Here is a 21,702-nt window from a genome sequence, read left to right on the forward strand (position 1 = left end):
TTATCACCTTTCAAACAGTGTATTACTTATGGGTGTAAGACCATTATTGACTTCGTAGCATTTGAAACTCGGAAAAGGGTTTTACAAAAAAGTGTATAGTTTGTTCACACCGTCAGCTGGCGCACCTAGCGGCTAGCTGCATTGTTGTAAATTTTACCTACCGTAAAATGGGGTGAATTGCAACAATTTTTGAGTTCTACCCAACTTTGATCTTCATTTAAAAATCAGGCATTTATACTACTGTTAAGGAAAACACTTTTTTAGAATTGCTGTTACCTTTTTCATCATTATAAGTATAATTCAAAAATATAACTTATAAAGTTTTTTTATAATATATTTTTATTTGACTTTGTTGCAATTCACCTTTGAATGGGGTGAATTGAAACATTGCATTAAAAATCATGTTTTATTCATTTAAAACAATTTATGGGTGAATTGAAACACTACATACATTTTTTTTTTTTAAATAGGCAATTTTTTGAATTTATTGATATAATTTTCAATTTTTTCTGATTATTATAGGCAAAATAATAAATATCTCAAGTTTTAGTAACATAAAAATATAACAAACTTTGACAAATTTCAGTCTTTGAAATCACTTTATTATTTCATAAATTTATATAAAAGTGTATCTCCTAATTACCATATAGTAAGTAATATAACAAAATTACATTTTTTATTAATATCTTATAAAATAAAAAAAACAAATGAGCAAGTAAGTAATAAAGCAAACTTATATGTTAACATAATACAACAAATTTAACAAATTTCAGTCTTTGAAATCACTTTATTATTTCATACATTTATATAAAAGTGTATCTCCGGGTATTTCATTCCCTTTTTAGCAATTACCTTTGATCTGCCAGGATCATCAGATAAATTAGTTTCATCATAATTAATAATATTTGATGATGGTACACCTTCAATTGATACTTCTAAATTATTAAAATAATTATCAATTTGTTCTGGCGAAACAGCAGCCCTTGCCCTTTTTATGTTTTGATAAATCCTGGGAGTAATGCTCTTTGCATGTCTTTTTAAAAATGACAGTGCAAACTCATGACCAGGCATATTGTCTTTAAACCGTTTTATAACTATACCTTTTTTATCACAAATATGTTTTACTATCATTCGTAGGTCCATAGTGTCCATGGGATAGCCCCATTCAGCACATTTCACTAATCTTTCAACAATCATATTTTCCATGTCTGCATCTAAAACTGTTTGACCTCCAATTGTTCTCCTTTTTCCGTTAGCTTTAACCCATCTTTGGAGTGTTGAGTAATGTACACTATGGTTTTCAGCAGCTTTCCTTAGAGAAATTCCATTTTTAACTTCAGTAGCAGCAGCATTTAAATCACCTTCATTTCTTTTTCTATACTGTTTCCCTCTGGGATCAGAAATATATACTCTGGGCATCTGAAAAAAAAATGTATTTTAAAAGTAGGTTCATGAAAGTGTAAAACAACACATTTTTGGTACTATTTATGTTTTTGTTGCAAATCACCCCATTTTTGGTTAACTACTAAAAATGTTTGATTCAAAAATTTATAATTAATTGAAAAATGTACTTACGTTGTTGTATTGTAAATTTCTTATAAATTTACAAAATTTTCTATTCAGAAAAAAAAAATTACTGTGATAGTGACATTTTAACAATATCAACTGAACTAGGATTTTGGCGGTTATAAAATGAGTAAATTGATAAGCGCGAAGGAAATATTTTGCTGTGGAGGTAGAAATAATCCGATAACAATAATTTTTTTTCCAATAGATAACATTTATCACAAAGAATTTAATTCTTATTTTTTCATGGTGATAACACATAAATTGAATATTCGTCATCAATAATAAACAAATTACTGAAGACTTGTTGCAATTCACCCCGTTTTACGGTACTTTACGTCACAATCGGTCCGTCCTGCGGGCTGCGATAATTATAAAAATAGCACTACCGGCTGCCGCGAATCGCGATAACGTCAAATTCTCGTAATCCTGTATAATAATAATTTATATCTTACTCCCTCTACACAATATTATATTATAACAAAAATTATATTGTAACTACTATTTTTGACAAATTTATTATGCGTCTATGCAATTGAAAATGTTCAGTTGGCTACTGCAGTACTTCTATAGACTGTAGTGTATTTTTTCCGGGTTTACACATTTGATTTGTTACATTTTTTTAAATGGATATCCATAAAGTTGGTAATTCTAATAAAAGGCGGATAGCACCGTCGAGACGTAAAAGTATAAAAAAAACTAAACTTTGAAAGAATTAAAAATTTTACTAAAATAACACCAAATAAATGGTAAGTAATATTTGTATTAAATTATTATATGGACAAAAAGTATATAGTTAGACTAAGAGTCATACCTATTGTTTTTATACATAGGGAACCTACCACATCAATCAGTGAATCATTAGCATCTGAAGAAACTGCAGAACCTTCACCATTTATGTAAATTTAAATGCTTTATAAATTAAATATTAAGATTGTGTGTAGTGTGTAATATTGAAATATTATATTATTATAATATTATAATATTGAAATATGATAAAACCATGAAAATTTGAAAATATTTTGTAGCTGAAATTTCATAAAATTTAAAATATTTATACCTAAGATTTGAAAATTTGGTACAAGGTTCCTCAAAAGTTTTTCTTCAAATTTCTATAAAAAAAACTACTGGAATAATACCAAATATTTGTATGAGCATTGGAAATTTAAATTTTTACGAAATCACGTAAAATAAGATTTAATCTCAAACGATTTTTGATATATTATGTTTTTATTAAAAAAGTATAAATTGTAGAGACTTGAAATTTCCACCAGTTGTTTAAAGTGACATTTTATCCCATATTTTTTTTTCAATATATTTCGATAATTTCCAGCTATTTTTAGGTATTTGAAATATTCAATTTTTAGAATTGAATAGAAGGTTTTACATAAGTTTATCTATGAGTGATTCAATAATTACCAAAATACATAGGCAACAATTTTTTTATAATTGTTTGAAGTTCAAACATCGACAAAATCAAGAATATTTGCAAATTATTTTGTAGTTTAAAATGTATAATTTTTTTTGTATTCAATTTAATTTTAGTATTTTGTTTTTTGTTTGAACTGTTTTAAAAAATATGCTCAACAAAATGGCTATCTTAAAAATTTTAAATTCTTAAATGCGTAAAAAATTTTTTTGAAAATTTTTGAATTTAAAGAAAAAAATAAATGAATTTTATGCCATTCAATCAGAATTTTCATATTTAGTACTGTAAAAAAAACCGCGTTTAAATATAGTGATTTTACATGGAGATATTAACCCTTAACTACACGCGCTGGTGTACTTTGTACACCAATATTTTTGTTTATCTTGTTCTATTTTAGTTTTTATTTGTTTTCAGTTATTCTCCTAATCTAACCTTTTCTTATCTAATATGTAATAGTTATTAATCCATTTCAGTCGTCATTTGATGTTTGTAGCCGCACAAACAAGCTCCGTATAAAAGATTTTTGTATCGGTGAACGAAATACACCACGCGAGTAATAATGTAAGTAATTTTTATGTCTTATATTGACTGATAATTCCGTATTATTTTTCTAATATTTAATTATTATATAATCAGTATATTATTTAATCATATTATTATTATTATACTAGGTCAAAGCTTACGCCAAATGATGTGAATGACATATTAGATATGGAATCATCGGAAGAAGAAGTGGGAGGTGATGAAGACGACAATGAAGTAAGAATAGTAAATAATAGTGATCATGACAGTAACTCGTGCTTGGAATACAGTTCATTTGAGGATTCCGATAGTGATGACGATAATATTGAGCTCGAATATTTTATTGGTAAAGATAAAGCAACAAAATGGTCTAAGACACCATTGACAAGTAAATTCGCTAAAACTAAAAAAAAAAATATAATAAATATAACACCTGGTTCAAAATTTACAACTGAAGAAATTCAAAATGAAGTAGGGGCTTTCCACATAATATTTTCAGACAAAATGGTTGATGAAATTATTCATTACACCAATATGTATATTTCGACAGTTCAAAAAAACTATAAAAGAGATAGAGATGCCAAATTTATAACAAAAAATGAAATGATGGCATTTTTTGGTTTGTTGTTTTTGTCAGGAATAAAAAAAGGGAATCACACCAACTTTCTTGAATTTTGGGCTACAGATGGTACTGGAATTGAAGTTTTTCGGGCTTGTATGAGCTGTAACCGTTTTCTTTTTATTTTGAATTCAATAAGATTCGACGATAGAACTACTAGAAATTATAGAAGATCTGAGGACAAACTAACAGCCGTGAGGTCAATGCTTGATCAATTTGTATATAATTGTAAAACAAGTTACTGCCTTAGTGAATATTTGACCATTGACGAAATGTTAGTCCCATTTAGAGGTCGTTGTAGTTTTATTCAGTATATACCAAGTAAACCTGCAAAATATGACTTGAAAATATTTGCACTGGTTGATGCAAAATCATTTTATACGGGGAATTTAGAAATTTATTGTGGGACGCAACCAGACGGGCCTTACAATATGTCTTCCAAGCCATTTGATATTGTCATGAGATTACTTGACAATGTAACGGGATCAAATCGTAACCTAACATGTGATAATTGGTATACTAGTTATCCCTTGGCTACTGAATTACTAAAAAAGCAAACAACTATAGTAGGAACATTGAGAAAAAATAAAAAGGAGATTCCAGTAGACTTTCAACCACATAAAAATAAAGCAGTTAATTCTTCATTTTTTGGATTTCAAAAAGAAATAATGATAACATCATATACTCCTAAAAAAAATAAAGCTGTAATTCTATTATCAACTATGCATAATGATACGTCAATAAATAGTGAGACAAAAAAACCTGAAGTTATACACTTTTACAATTCCACAAAAGGAGGCGTGGACACAAATGTGTGGGAATTATTCAGTTTCTAGGAGAACACGCAGATGGCCTTTATCAATATTTTTTCAACTTCTCAACATTGCAGGTATAAATGCAAATATTCTATATAACAATACACAAATAGAAAAAAAACATAAGAATAGGAGGTCATTTCTAAAATCACTTTCAATGAATTTGATGAATAATCACTTGAGTGAAAGATCAGATGGCAAATCTCCCTACTGACATAAAACATTTTTTATCAAAATATGAAACAAAAGAAGTGGACGTTCAAGAACCTCCAACAAAAATACGAAGTCGGTGTTATTTGTGTGGAAGAGCCAAAAATAGGGTGACAACAATAAAATGTTCTTCATGTCAGAAGTTTACATGTAAAGAGCACGTAAAAGCTGTTGTCAGATGTGAAAGATGTATAATAAGTCAGGATAGTGAGTAAAATTTAATTTAAGTTTGTAAAAATTATTTGACAATAAGATATTTTTACTTTTATCAATTATAATATAGTAATAACAAAATTTTTTTTTATTAAATTTTTTTTTTATAATTAAATTTAAAACAATATTAAGTAGTACTTTGTTTTTTTATTAGTAAATAAAGTCAAATATATATGCAATACGACATTGATTTCTGCGTAAAACAAATTGGTGTATAAAATACACCGCGCGTGCAATTATTGAAAAAAAATGGCGCGTGTAGCTAAGGGTTAAGGGTGATACGGGACTTTTGGGACACACGGTATATCGTCGACTAAGAGGCAATACCTCGTAAGTCAAAAACAGTCATTTTTCACGAGACACATATTTATGTTTATAAAATCAATTTTTGTAGTTATTTTAGCCAATGTTCGGAAAAATATGTTTAAAAAATGTTTTACATTAGTCTATAATGTAGTTTTAATGATAATAACTTTTTTAAATGTTTTTTTTACTTACGAGATATTGCATTAAATATATTGAAAATGGATATTGACATACGAGCTATTATTACTCTATTGTATTCTGACTGATTTAATTACAATATAGTAAAATAAAAACTGTTGGATCACGGATTCTTAATCACGGTACCTAATTATTATAATCAATAACAAAACAAAAAAAAAAAATGTTTTAAACTCTTGTTTTCATAATATTATTACATTAAAAATAAATATTATATAAATTAATGTTAGTTTAGTTAAATTAGTTTTAATATTTAATATGATAGGATTTTGACTATATGTTTGGCTCTAGGTAAAGTTTAGATGTCGATTGCCTACAATAATGGGAAGGCATTTTTGGAATTTGTTCAAGAAACTTATTTACAAATTTTCTTTTTTTTATGTGGTCTATCCCTTAAACATCTCACTTGGTGTACCTGGAATTCTGGACTTAGCTCACATTGTTCTCTTGTTATGCATCAACTATAAACTTGTGACTCACCCAATACTAAGGTGTTTAAGAACATTTTTTTTACATACATTCAAGAGTTCTCCATTAAATTTTAAAAAATACGAAAAAAACTATTTCTTCTTGATACTGTCAACTTTTTGCTGTTTAACACTAGTTTTTTTTTACTAAGGAAGAAACATAAATCTTTTTTTGCTGACCACTTAAGATTGGACCAAAAATCAGTGAAGATCCTCAACCTGACATCCTCCAGTATTTCATTACACTTTCGCTTAATAGATCTTTGAAAAGATATTTTGGTGCATGTAGGGAGCAAAGTTTTAGCTCGCCTATTTGTTTTCTGAGAATCACCTTTTGACTAGACCTTGTAAAGCCTAAATATGATTGTCCTTTCATACGTAAAATTTGATTTGAATTTCTTTTCCATTTTTTTGGAATTTTATTCTTATTTCTAATTCTTTCTTCATTTACATCACCATTAAGTATGTTGATTGAACAATTATTGTCACTCTCCGAATGTACAAAATAAACTGTAAAATAAATAATTATTAAGTATTATACTAGTGCAAACTTACTTCCATTCATCAAATTATCATCCATATTGTCACCATTGAAAGAATTCATACTAATATTATTATCTTGGGATATTTCAGTATCCCACTCTGTAAAAATAAGAAATATAAATAGGTTACTTAGTAACCGTTACAACTGTAATTAATTATGATACTATTAATTTATGTTAGGAAATAGGTACAATGATATACATTAAAATTAAACTATTATGTTTTTGAAATTTCCTTGATCGTCATTATCCAATTCTTTTAGAAGAAAATCAAACTAGTTTTCATCCATTCTTATGAATTATTTTAAAAACAACTTTATAGTTACACCCAAGATAAAATAAGGTAATTAAAATTATAAGAATATTATAAGTTAAAATGTGAAATGCACAGTTCACACTTTAAAAATTTGTGATACGTATTTCTGTAAAAAATTGATAACATAGATTTAATATATTGATATTATAATATTAAATCATTTAAAATAGTATTATTAGTATTGTATTATTATTGATTATGAATACTATTTATAATCAATGAAATTATGGCGACCCACACCACCATTAATATTAATTGTTATACAGTAACCGCGGTATCCGCGGCGACCGCTGTTTATTAATATTTTGTCATTGTGGAGATCCGTTGTATTTCTGACAAAATACTGATAACTGATGTACGCAGTATTGCGTCAAAGTTTATATTATCTTTGGAAATGATGAGCTATACGTGATATTACTATTAAAATATTCGATATTGTTTTCTGTAAATTTTGGTGTATATTGGGAAGACAGATTAACACTGGGAGCGTTGTCGATGCCTATCGTACTGTTGGTTAGGCGGGTTCCCCCCTATGTAAAGTCGGGAGATTGTACGTATTTTCCCGAAATTTTGCATATATTTTCCTTTAAGTGAAGTATATTTGAATGTATTTGATAATATAAGAATATCCAACATAAAACTATATCTTACACCCCGAATCGGAAGGTACAAGTTGTTGAGCGCGTATTGTTAATCTGTTTCCCCAATATCTCAAAACACCATTTTTTTAACTTACGAGGTATTGCCTCTTAGCCGACGATATATATTCTATGGTTTGGAACGACAAAATATATCAATGATAATAATTGTAGTCGTAAATAAGTTTTCACCTCTTTTCACTGTATTCACTTATAATTAATTATTTTAAAATAAAACTTATAAGTACAGTAGTAGACAATATTAGTAGGAACTATTCAGTACTTATTTTATAGCCTTGTAGATAAAAATATTAATATATACAACAACGTTTACTGCCACGTTTGCGGGGTACCTACACCAGGGGCGCACAGTGGGAGGAATTGAGGTTTTACCACGACAAAAATATATTTCATAATAAAATCAAATTATATTTATTTAATTATAGTTTTAAATATGTTTTAAATATGTTATAATTTATAGGTTTATATTTACAAAAGAAAATTAATAAAATAGCTAAGTTCTATTAGTTGTACACAATAGGTAAATAGGTACAATATTTATTTTATAAAAAATGTTATTCTGAATCAGAACATATGTCTGAATCTTCTGTTTCTTCATCATTATCTATAATTATTAATTGTTTTACTGAGGATGGTAATTCTGTAAATGGTGTTTTCAAAATTTTTCGCTTAGAAGATATCACTGGGTCTGAACTGATTTTCCCTAAAATTTTTATAATTTTTATTACATGCTTCTTGCGCTTCTTCAGATAATAATCCTATTGGTACAAGTGCATTTTTTATAACAATAGAACCATGTAACAAAATTTTATGCATACTGGGAGGCATGCGATACCAATTATACAACTCAATGTATAATTCGGCTGTTTCTTTACAATATTCATCGAACTCAAAATGAATTTCATATCCACTAGATATTGCAATTAATATATCACCTAATTTTTTAATCAAATTTAAATCAACACCTGTTATTTTTGCCGACATTTCTGCATTTTTAAAAAATCTCCTTGCCACATTCCCAGTATTAGATGTACCTTGACCTTGTACTATTTTATCAACTTTTATCCCCATATCATTCCAAAATGTTTGTTGAATATTTTTTTTTTGTTGTAAAACTTTCCCTTTCTCTTCTTTAGACATGCGACTGGTTGATTCGTGGATATTTAATTTATATGAAATATTTAAAATGCATTTCAAAAAATTGATCCACGCATGCAATGTAGAAAGCCCGTATTTCAAATTATCTTCATTAATTTTAAATTGTTGTATATTTTTTAAATCGTTCATATTTTTGGGTCCACAGTTACAAATAAAACATCTTTGACTTGACGTATCAGTTAAATTATTTATAACTTTTCCATCTACCATTGTCATAACTAATTTACAGTGAACAGGAACAGAAATATTATTTAAAACAATTTCAATTGGGACTAATGCTTTTATTTCATTTTCAATTGCCTCAACTTCTTTGCAAGTATTATATTTTGTTTCTTTTTTATACAAAAATTTGATGGGTCTACAGTAACGTGTGGAAGATGGTGTTAAATTTTTCCATAAAATATCATTTGTGTCATCAGTCATACCAAAAGTTAATCGCAAAGGAACAAGCGAAAATAAAAACATATTTGCATCGGTATATTCTACATCTTGTTCATAATTTTGTTCACTGTCATCAGTGTCGTTATCTCCATCACTATTTGAATGTGGATCATTTAGGGTTAAATTTTTATTCTGGGTAAATGCTTGGTGATATTCGGTTTGACCAGAACTTCCATCACACCCCCATTTAAAAATAAACTCAGCTTTTACATATTTTTCAAAAAAATTAAAATCCTCAGGTAAATCGAAAGTTTGGAAGACTCGTCTAACCGTATGGTCCAATAAACTTTGGAGAGGTATAGACACACCAAATTCATATATTTCTATACCCTCAGGATAACACAATTTTTTTGCTTCACGTATTCGATCATATGAAGGATACACATTTACCCCATGTTCTTTTAAACCTAATCGAGTCTGGTGATACACATTTTTTGTCATACGACAGTTAACCATATGAGCCAGCGCTTCATCTACGGTATATGGTACTATAATATTATTTTTTCCTAAGGATTCACGAAAAGTTTTCCTAATTTTTGCAGGACGACTTGGAGAGTATTCAGTTGACTGTTTCAATAAATCGGCTGCTGCATGTTTACCTTTTTTAAAAAGTGATACTCTTGTTGCACGAAGTAATCTATCTGGTGATATTGTCTCCACTAATGGTTTAACTTTACGAATTTTAGCTCTTTCAGATAAGTCTGAAAATGGCTTTGATGGACGACCACGAAGATCAACAGCTTTTTTTCTTTTTTTGGCAAATCAAATTTAGTATCTAACCATCCCTCGTATTTTGAAATAAATGTACTTGCAGTACGATTGACCGCTGACCATTTACGATTTAATGTAGTAGTATATGCCAACATTTTTGCATTCAATGCGGCTTCATATTGTTCATCAATAGAATATTTAATATTGTTTTTAATGTAATCGAATAAGAACGAACGACTGTCGACGGAACACGGATTTAACTGTCGCGGACGTTGTGGACATCTCAGCGCATTGAATAAATCGCGGTATGTAATACCTATAAAAATAACTACACATCAAATGGGCAACTTTGGGCAGATCATATTTTAAAATTGACTTATTAGTAAGTTTACTTATACTATATGATAAAAATTAGAGAGCTAATTTACGCTATTTTTTTTTAAGATCAATTTAATTATAAAATAAATTATTTATTTTGATATTTCGTAATTGAAGTTTTAATATTTAATTTTTAATTGAAGGGTTAAATAAATTATTATTAACTATTACATACCTTGTCCAGTAGCTTCCATGGTATAAAATAAATAAACTCAATAAACTTAATAATTTAAGATTTCGTAAAACTGAAAACAAGCATTAACATTAACCGTGTGTACTATGTAGAAAATAGCTAGGTAATGATGATTATTCCGTCGCGGCGTCGCTCTGGTTACTAATAGTATTGATATAAACTTATATAACTTTAGATAAGGATCTATTTTAAAACCAGTAGATAATCACAAATGTTATGTAAGTAGTTTTTATCTATATTTTGATATATTTTTTTTTTATTTTTGTCGCGGTAAAACGTCAAATCCTCCCACTGTCGGGCGTCCTTAAAGGGGGGGGGAGCACTATTTTCCTTCTTAAAATTTTCATAATTTATATTAAAGAATAACACTACGAAAAAGATATATAAGTACGCCGTAAAATCATGTGATATCGCATATTAGACCAAAAAAAGCAATGTTATCACTACGAAAAAAAAACATATTATGTCAGTTATCACGAGGCAGGTGCTATCTCGATGTCTTTAATTGCAGGTAGAAGGTGGCTCTTCTGGTATCTGGTTATTCTCTCGAAGTTCAACCGTGATTATTCGGTGATATTATTAAGTGGTGATACTAGTTTATAATAACGATAAATTAATATTTTGAATAACATTTTCATAGTTTTATACTTTTATATTTTGTTTTCCTTCGTGTTACAATTAACAGTGTTGACATGGATAAAAGCAATAAGAAACGCGGTGGACAAACAAATTCACTTGCATCATGGGTTAAACGTGCAAAAATAGATTCTAATGAATCGACAGAAACAGATCCCTACTACATCGATCCCCTCTGGTATTTTACCGATATTGAAATGTGCTGATGTACAAGTTACCTCAACTATTACTTATTGTACCATAAGTGACACAACCCTAAGTTCCGAATTAGGAAATTTCTTACCGGGAACATGTCCGTCTGATATAATTAAAGCAAAGATACTAGAAATGTCTAATATCCCTCCAAATAACTTTGTTTATCCGTACAGTATTCACACAAAAAAATTCAAAGTAGAAAAACGTTTTCTTAAACGAACACATTTTGACAATTTGATTGGCTTCATTATTCAACTGCAAAAGAAGGTTTATTTTGTAAGTACTGTGTTTTATTTACTGATAAGGGCGGTAAAGATAAAAATGTGACTTTAAACAAATTTGTGAACTTTCCATTAAATAAATATGCCAAAATATTGGGTGTATACGGAGATTGTCAATCACATAGTAGGCATTTATACCACAAAAATGCAATGCAAGTAACTATTGGTTTCTTAGACCGTTACAAAAATCCTCAAAAAGAAATAATTAACTTAATGAGTACACAACGAATGCAACAAATAACTAAAAATCGTGAGAGGCTCAAACCAATTATAGAGTGTATTATATTTTTGGGACGTCAAAACTTAACATTTAGAGGACACCGTGATCAGGGTGAATTAAACATAAATATTGATTTATTGCCAACCAATGAACGTAATTTTTAAGTATTGCTTCAGCGAAACGTAGCTTTTCAACACTGCGCAGGTTGTATTTTGCACTATAATAAAAATTATTACATTTTTGTATTATTTTTTTCTTCATATCTACATATTCTATTGCTTTTTAATGCATTATTTTGTTTTTACTTTTAGCTTCATAATAATTAGTTTGTTGCTTTTCTATGCTTAATAGATTGAAAACTTGTTGCCAACACAAATGCGACAAGCACGTTTAACTGGTTTGGCACTTATGAATATTCATAGCAATGTGCCTTTAGATATTGATAATATAATTAATCGCTTTGCTAAATCTAAACGCAGAATCAATTTTATTTTTTGATTTGTAATTTTTTTTTTCGCTTTTTTATTATACATCTATTCAGTGGCGGCTCGTGATTTGGACGACGGGACGATCACACCCCCTACTAAAATTAATTAAATGAAGAAAATTAATTGTATAATATTCTTAATTTTACATTTTTAAAAAATATTGCAAATTTTTAAATAGTAAAATAGTTATAAACTACCTTCTTTACATTTGTCAATTACATTAATAATTAATGTTGATTATTGTCGTGTGCGAACTGGTTATTTCTCTCAGATACCAGGGGATACCAGGGTACGCCGTACGCATGTTCACACGAGCAGTGTTTGGACGACCTGCAGCGTCGTCCGAACAATATTCGTATTACGCATGTATAAGCGACGTGCTGAAATCGTGTGCGTGCGGCTACGTTTATTTATTATTTATTTATTTATTATTTGTTATTAAATATACGGGATAAGACCCTTTAACACAATTACACATTACATTCATAGACATCAATACAGTTATAAAACTTAAGATAATAAGTATATAATTAAACAAAACAGCTATAAAGTAAGTAGACACGAAGGGTCAACATTGGCATTACTCATCATACGTGAAATCGGTTCATTTTTTAGATAGTTTGTGGAGGCGAAAGGGACATAAAAAGGAGCAACAGATCGGGAAGGACGTTGAGGAACACGAAAACAGATTAAGGAAAGCAATTCAGGAGAATCGATAGTTCCATCTAATAAGTTTTTTTAAAAATTTGAAGTCCGTCAACCGTCTACGCTCAGCCAGAGAAACCAGTCCTAGCTGAGTAGCAACTGGTTCGTAGTTATGAGGTTCACAGGGGATATTCAAACGAAATCCAGCATACTTCATGAATTTTCGTTGAACCCTTTCTAGCCTGACAGAGTCATTGTTGTCGTGAGGATTCCAAATAACGGCACCATATTATAAAATAGGGCGTACGAGAGTACAATAAATTACCTTGAAGGATAAGCCTAACTGAAAGTCTCTACATAGTCTCAATATAAATCCCAAGGTTTTAAAAGCCTTGCAACAGATATGTTCAATGTGTGGACTCGGATCGAGATTACTAGTAAGAATAAACCCAAGATCAGTAACACTGCCATTAGAGCATGCGATAGCAGTTGGCCCAAGATGATATGTATATTTGACAGGGGACCGGATTCTAGTATAAGTCATGGTCTTACACTTAGAAACATTAAGGGATAAGCCTAGAGTATTGAACCATTCGGTGAACCGATCAAAATCAATCCGTAACAACATACAGTCATCTAAGGAGGATACACAGGAGAAGAGTTTAATATCATCTGCAAAACACAAAATACGACTATTGGATAGAACACTTGACACACTATTGATAAATAAAGAGAAAAGGAGCGGAGATAGGTGTCCACCTTGTGGGACATCAGATGTTGCTAGATAAACGTTAAACCTCACTCCAAAAAATTTAACCCATTGATAGCGGAAAGAAAGGTAAGATGAAAGCCAGGACAAGAGAGGTTCACCAATTCCAAATGCTTTCAGGACCTGAACTAGGGCATTGTGATTAACTAAATCAATGCCTTATTGAAATCAGTGTAAATAACATCTACCTGTGATCTCTGAGCAAACGATCAGTATACATAATTACTAAAGACTAAATTACAGGTAATGGTGGAACGACCAGGGCGAAAGCCATGCTGTTCCTCCATAAGTATTCTATTGATCGATGGTTGAATTGCATGACTAGTGATTCAAATATTTTGGAGATATGTGATTGGATGGAGATCGGACGATAGTTTTATACATTGAACAGTTCACCAGATTTATCCACAGGAGTGACTGAGCTGAACTTTAACATAGAAGGAAAGATTCCTTCGTCAAGCGAACACTTAAAAAGAGTCCAGAGGGGGAAAGCTATAACATTTTTCAATTGACATAAGTATTCACCGGATAAGCCATCTGGACCAGTAGTCCAATTTCCATGTAGATTAGATAACTTCTTATAAACATCATCAACAGTAAAATTTACATTGTTAGGTAAGTCAAATGACTTGATTCCTAACGAGGTAGTATCGAGATCAAAATCATTTACAGAGAAAACGGAAGAAAATTACAAAGAAAACAAATTAGCCGCATCCTGCTCATTAGCTGAGGTTGATTCACTATATGAGACCACCTTAGGAATCGTACTAAAAGACTTTTTATTTTTAACAAACTTCTAGTAACCAGCAGGGTTGCTAATTAAAGACGATTCTATACGTGAGACATAATTACGTTAACACTTTTTTGACTCATATTTAAACCGAGCACTAAGCAAAGAAAATTCCCTATAGTCGTGAGCACTAGAAGATGCCTTAAATTTAATATGCGCCTTCTTTTTTAAGTCCCTTATCAAACCACGGGGGAAATTTAGAATCAGTAAATGTACATTTAGGAACAAAGTCGAGAACCGATTTGTGCAGGGCATCATAAAAAGTATTAAACGCAGCGTCCACATTATGTAATTGGAATGTTGAATACCAGTCGATTGACGATAAGAACAAACAAGCATCTTCAATGTTAGCTTTACGAAAATTAAATAATGTATGACTGCGATTACAATGAGGAGTAAACAGATTTATTGGGAGAGAAATATTTAAGGCAGGATGATAAAGATCAACCGGAACAAGAGGTTCATTTGATTTCTCAACAGATAATAATTTATTGCAAGAAAACACAAGATCAAGGGTAGAATTGAAACAATTAGCTGTATAGTTTTTCTGAAAAAAACAGCAAGTAGCAAATGCTTCAGGAATGCAAGCTCCCAGGGAGGGTGATAAGGAAGAGTAAATAAGACCGTGATCATCATTATCCCAAACTATCTCCGGCAAATTGTAGTCGCCACATAAAATAAACGTGTGATCAAGGTAGTTACTTCGTATGTGTTCAATAGAGTTTATATGCGATTCGTAAAGGATAGTAGGAGAGTTAGGGGGAAAATAGACACCGCCTAAAACAAAACTAGCTTGACCAACCGTAAAGTGAACAAATATATGTTCAACATTAAGGTCAGGGATAAAGATAAGAGAAGCAGGAAGCTCTTTATGAATGCCAATGAGGACACCTCCGCCCCTAGAAAATACACTTGTATTACTACATCGATCATATCTAAAAATATTATAGTTAAATAAGCCAAGTTCATTATTACTAAAGTTATTATTTAACCAGGTTTCAGTTAATACAATAAATAAATGGTTAAAAGTACATATGTTACAAATTAAATTAGTTAATTTGGTTCTAAGACCACGACAATTTTGATAAAACCCCAAGATTTTATCAGAGTGAAGCGAAGAAGTTAAGATTGGCTTGCATGATTGAGGAAACGACCATCCCCGTTTTTTGAAAGCGCTGAACCAACAGTAGGGAACCCGTTCACGAATACCACACGCAGGCCTGTTTCGCCACTTTTGACTCTTCTTTCAAGGTCTTCATAGCATGTGCGTAAGAGCTTTCGCTGTAAGGTAGTTCTATCCCTGGACATTCGAAAACCTTCAGGAAAAGGCTTCTCAGAACGTTTAGCAGAGTTGTATGCAGAAAATAGATTGGTGGCGGCATCCTTAGATTCACAAATAATTTGTATTGGACGTGTGAAATCAGCACGGGATCTACCAAGACGAATCAGCTTATACTTATCAGGAACTGCATTCTCGAGTGAACCAAGAGAACTAGAAACGGTAAGTTTGTCATGATCAATCCTTGCAGAGGTATCCGGTGAATTAGATTCAGGAACTCCATATACAATTAAATTGGGGAGGCATCTTTCATGCTCAAAATTTTCTTGAAGGACTTGGGAAACAATAGATTGGGAATTTACTAAGGGATTGCTGCACTCCAATTTAGCAACTTTACCCTTAAGTTCTTCAACTTCACTGTAGAGGGCGGCATACGAAGTTTTAAGTTCAGATACTTGTTTAGAGACACGTTGGAATTCCAATTTAAGCTCATTAAATTTCTTGGACAAAGAGTCTGAGAGCGCCTTATTTTAATGTTGATTAATTAACTCCTTTTAGATGTAATTCGCTGTGGCCGCAGTGCATCTCGAAGCAAAATCATATTATACTTTAATTTTTAGCCATCTCGCGTGGAATTGCCCATGAGTCTCCCATGAGTATATTATCAGGTAAGCAATCTACCTGCGTTAGATTACAGACACAGTGAAGTTGGTGATAAAGCAAATGAATCATTCAGGGCATCAGTCCATCAATTTTTTCCATGTTTACCCCTTTCAACAACCTTCGTAAGGTTGAAATTGAAAAATCATTTCTTAGTGGGTGTTTACATCACAAAACAAAACTATTGTCCAAATTTCATACTCATAGCTTCGATGGTTTCGCCTAGGCGATGATGAATCACTCAGGACAATTAATTATATATTGTGATAAGATAATAGTCTTACTAAAACTAACCTATAAAGTTAATCATATATACTCTTATCTAGTATACTGTAGCTCTGTACTTCCACATATTATAACATGTGTACACTAATAATTATGTTTATTAAAGCCTACTTTACTAAGGTTCTCTCGTTTAATTATTATACAACAATTTAATAAACATAATTATTCTTTCAATGGAAAAGTTACTGCGCCCTGATCGTTTCGAGACTGATCCTAATTCCCCAACATCAGCAAAAGAATGGGCACACTGGATCACAACATTCAATAATTTTGTCGAAGTAGCAAAAGTAAAGGAGGAAGACAAACTCAAGGTACTCACTAACTTTTTAGCACACTCAGTATATGACAGTGTCAGCGAATGTACAACGTACGGAGCAGCTATCAAAATATTGACTGATATCTACATCAAACAAAAAAATGAGATCTTTGCTCGGCACTTGTTAGCCACAAGAAAACAGCAAATGAATGAATCTATTGATTAATATATTGGATTTTTAAAAATCTTATCTAAGGAATGTGCTTTTAAATCCGTTTCGCCATCGAATACAGAGATGAATATATTCGAGATTCTTTTATCAATGGTCTTTTGTCTAATAATATTCGTCAACGCTTATTGGAGAACAACACATTGAAATTAGAGGAAGCTGTAACTCGGTCTCGGGCATTGGAAATGGCTCAAAAGCAATCTGAAGTGTATAGCATGCCTCTGACTCAAGGATCTGTGAACGCTCTAACTGAGGATACTACTTCAATCATCAAACCTGATAACAATCAACCAACAGTATCAGCGATACAACAAAAATGTTACTTTTGTGGCTATGACAAACATCCTCGCAGCTCTTGCCCAGCCAGAGATGCTGTATGTAAAAAATGTGACAAGAAGGGACACTTTTTGAAGGTATGTAGATCAAAAATAAAATCCAATAGCGCATTTGTGTCCATGGCTACTCTAGCTTGTGTAACTGAAACTGTACCAGGTCTCTTGTCTAAAGCTATTATTAGAGTAAAAGTAAACAACATTGATGCAAATACTCTTATTGATACTGGTAGCTCTAATAGTTTTATTAATGAAGAATTTGTTCTAATTCACAAAATAAAATCATATCCAGAAAACGGACAGGTACTTCTGGCAACAACTACCTATTCATCAAACCTAAAAGGTTATGTTCTTGTTGACTTACTGTTACAAGAACACACTTACAAAAATCTCAAACTATATATACTCCCTAAATTATGCTCAGATATTTTAATAGGTCATGATGTACTAAGAACTCACTCTAGTATTGACCTTACATTCGGGGGACCAAAACCACCATTATCAATTTGTAATATGACTTTTGTAAATATAGAGCCACCTCGACTCTTCAATAATGTTGTTAAAGACTGTAAGCCAGTAGCAGTTAAATCACGTCGCTATTCGGATGAAGATGCTAAATTTATAAGGGAGGAGGTCACTAAATTATTGTACGATAGTATAATTGAAGAAAGTACTTCGCCCTGGCGAGCTCAGGTTTTAATCACTAAAAGTGAAAATCATAAAAGGCGCATGGTTATAGATTACTCACAGACAATAAACAAATTCACTCTAATGGACGCTTTTCCCTTACCCAATATCGATGAACTAGTCTCTAAGGTCGCGCAGCATACCATCTACAGTACCATAGACCTGCGCAGTGCTTACCACCAGATCCCCATACACGAAGATGAACGTCAATATACGGCATTTGAAGCAGGAGGTCGATTGTACCAATTCAGAAAAATTCCATTTGGTGTAACTAATGGAGTGGCCTGTTTTCAGAGAGTAATAGATACTATAATATCCCAAGAAAATCTTGATGGAGTCTATGCGTACCTCGATGACATAACTATTTGTGGAAATAATCAAACCGAACATGATTTAAACTTAAACAAGTTTCTTACTATAATAAAGAAATATGGACTCATATTGAATGAGGACAAATGTCAGTTCTCGAAGTGTGAAATCTCACTACTTGGTCACCACATTAGCAACAAGCGTATAAGTCCAGACCCTGAAAGATTAAAACCACTGTTGAATCTACCACAACCTAAGGCTGCCTCATCATTGAAACGAGTACTAGGTATGTTCTCCCATTACTCTAAATGGATTCAAGGTTTCTCTGACAAAATCCGCAGTTTGGTAGACTGCAAATCATTCCCTATGTCACCTGTAGCAGCAGCTGATTTTGAACGCATAAAACAGGATATTGCTAAATCAGTGGTAAATTCAATTAATAGTGAAGAACTGCTGGTAGTGGAGAGTGATGCATCTGATTTTGCTCTAGCCGCGACTCTAAGTCAGAGTGGTCGGCCTGTGGCATTTTTCTCTAGGAGTCTCACTGAAGGTGAAAAAAGACACCCATCGGTAGAGAAGGAAGCATATGCAATCGTAGAGGCTGTGAGAAAGTGGAGGCATTTTCTTATTGGAAGACATTTCAAGCTAATAACAGATCAGGAAGCGGTCTCGTTTATGTTCAATCTAAAACATTCCAGCAAGATAAAAAGTGACAAGATAACAAGATGGCGACTTGAGCTCTCATCTTTCAGTTACGACATAGTATACCGCCCTGGTAAGGAAAATACGGTAGCGGATGCTTTCTCAAGAGTCTGTGAAAACATTAATAACCCAAGTAAGCTTTTTGACCTTCACAAAGCATTATGTCACCCTGGTATGACTAGAATGTACCATTGGACTAGAAGTAAGAATCTACCATTTACTCTTGATGATATTAAAAGGGTAACCACAACTTGTCCTATATGCGCTGAAGTTAAACCCAAATTCTTTAAACAGGAGGGAAACCATCTTATCAAAGCTACTTCGCCTTTTGAACGGTTGAATATAGATTTTAAAGGCCCACTACCCTCTAATACAAACAATCATTATATCCTTACAATAGTAGATGAATATTCGCGCTTCCCATTTGCAGTTCCATGCCGGGACATTAGTTCAACTACTGTAATAAATAGTTTGTGGCAGTTATTCTCCATATTTGGTATGCCGGCTTACATTCATTCTGATCGCGGTTCATCTTTTATGTCACAAGAACTCACAACTTTTTTGCACAACCATGGAATAGCCACCAGCCGTACGACACCTTACAATCCGGAGGGAAACGGACAAGCAGAACGATATAATGGGATTATTTGGAAAGCCGTCCAATTGGCCCAGCAAACACAAAGACTTAAAATAACTCAGTGGGAAGAAGTGCTAACAGATGCCCTACATTCTATAAGATCTCTGCTTTGTACAGCTATAAACTGTACCCCACATGAACGCTTCTTCCATTATCCTCGTCGTTCTTCAAATGGGAAAACTCTCCCTTCATGGCTTAACTGCCCTGGTCCAGTACTCATCAGAAAACATGTAAAATCATCAAAGTACGATCCACTGGTGGAAAAAGCTGAATTGATAGAGGCTAATCCCGAGTATGCTTTGGTGCGTTATAACAATGGACGTGAATCTACGGTGTCTCTAAAAGACCTGGCACCTCCAGGGGATAGAGGTCTGTTGAGAGAAAAGAGAGACAGAGAACATAGTATTAAACCATCAAGCTTGGAAGCTCCTGCATACGATTGTGGTCAAGAGAATAAAGATATTGTTATTGAAGAACCTACCCAGATGAATGAGGGGCTAAGCAAGACATTAAGTGATGTTGAAGAACCTAGAAGGTCTACAAGAACCAAAAATAAACCAAAGTATTTAGAAGATTATAAAACTAATTAATTAATTATTTATTTGTATTTGTAACTATTTATTTTATTGTTATTTGTTACCTAATAGTTAATTATTATTTGTAGGGGAGAATGTGATAAGATAATACTAAGTCTTACTAAAACTAACCTATAAAGTTAATCATATATACTCTTATCTAATATACTGTAGCTCTGTACTTCCACATATTATAACATGTGTACACTAATAATTATGTTTATTAAAGCCTACTTTACTAAGTTTCTCTCGTTTAATTATTATACAACATATATATAGAGATATGTCTTATTCATCATTATGAGGAAGTTGAATTGATTCCAATTCATTGACTTAAGCGTTAAGTACAATGTCTTAACTAGCTATCAGTATTCTTACTTATTAGTTCATGCGAGCAGTTTGAACATTTTTTATGACACGTTTCTATAAAAAATGTTTTAAAAAAATTTGCATCTATTTCATACATTAAGATATTATATTAATTAATATGAGCCATTTTAACAGCTGTTTCATAGAATTATAATATAATTCAACAATAATATTATTATTCTAATACTAATAATTATAACTTTTTATTTTATTCATATATAATATATTATATTATTTGAGTAAATGTTTTATACACCACTATAGTGCTTTTGATAAAACCCTTGTATGTATCATATATACACATATTATATAAATATTAATAGTGTCACTATCCAGTCACTTAAACAAAATAAAGTGCTAGGTGAAAAAATGGAGAATTATCTTAAGGCACTAACAAAGTACAGCAGTATTATTTACACTTCGTTGACCCAAAACTCCAACCACTCTAGTACTTAATGATGATAACATATCCTGGTCTCTAACTGTAAAATATTTATGAGTTATCTTAGATAAAAAATTAACTTGGAACCCGCACATTTTTGTCGAAACTACAACAAGGTTACCAACGACTAAAAATTCTTTACCCCTAAATCAACCGTCAAAGTATCAAACCGC

The 21,702-nt window shown here is 31.5% G+C and overlaps 3 protein-coding genes across 3 annotated transcripts; 1 reads left to right on the forward strand and 2 right to left on the reverse strand.

Moving 5' to 3' along the window:
- Window positions 1-795: 795 nt before the first annotated feature.
- Window positions 796-1,601, reverse strand: LOC132953696 (uncharacterized). The gene is made up of 2 exons (XM_061026065.1): window positions 1,576-1,601; window positions 796-1,419 (listed from the first exon to the last, which is right to left on the reverse strand). The coding sequence occupies exon 2, from the start codon at window positions 1,417-1,419 to the stop codon at window positions 796-798; it is 624 nt and encodes a 207-aa protein (XP_060882048.1). The 5' UTR covers window positions 1,576-1,601.
- Window positions 1,602-3,706: 2,105 nt separating this feature from the next.
- LOC132953697 (piggyBac transposable element-derived protein 3-like) lies at window positions 3,707-4,972 on the forward strand. The gene has a single exon (XM_061026066.1). It carries the CDS (start codon window positions 3,707-3,709, stop codon window positions 4,970-4,972), a length of 1,266 nt encoding a protein of 421 aa, XP_060882049.1.
- Window positions 4,973-10,120: 5,148 nt separating this feature from the next.
- On the reverse strand, window positions 10,121-10,852 carry LOC132937385 (uncharacterized). The gene is made up of 2 exons (XM_061004205.1): window positions 10,726-10,852; window positions 10,121-10,488 (listed from the first exon to the last, which is right to left on the reverse strand). The coding sequence occupies exons 1-2, from the start codon at window positions 10,742-10,744 to the stop codon at window positions 10,121-10,123; spliced, it is 387 nt and encodes a 128-aa protein (XP_060860188.1). The 5' UTR covers window positions 10,745-10,852.
- Between the last annotated feature and the right edge of the window lie 10,850 nt (window positions 10,853-21,702).

This window comes from Metopolophium dirhodum, chromosome 1 (assembly GCF_019925205.1).
Source record: "Metopolophium dirhodum isolate CAU chromosome 1, ASM1992520v1, whole genome shotgun sequence".
Lineage (NCBI taxonomy): Eukaryota > Metazoa > Arthropoda > Insecta > Hemiptera > Aphididae > Metopolophium > Metopolophium dirhodum.

Coding starts and splice junctions, on each gene's coding strand:
- LOC132953696 (XM_061026065.1), bottom strand. CDS start 1,419: ATGCCCAGAGTATATATTTCTGATCCCAGAGGGAAACAGTATAGAAAA.
- LOC132953697 (XM_061026066.1), top strand. CDS start 3,707: ATGGAATCATCGGAAGAAGAAGTGGGAGGTGATGAAGACGACAATGAA.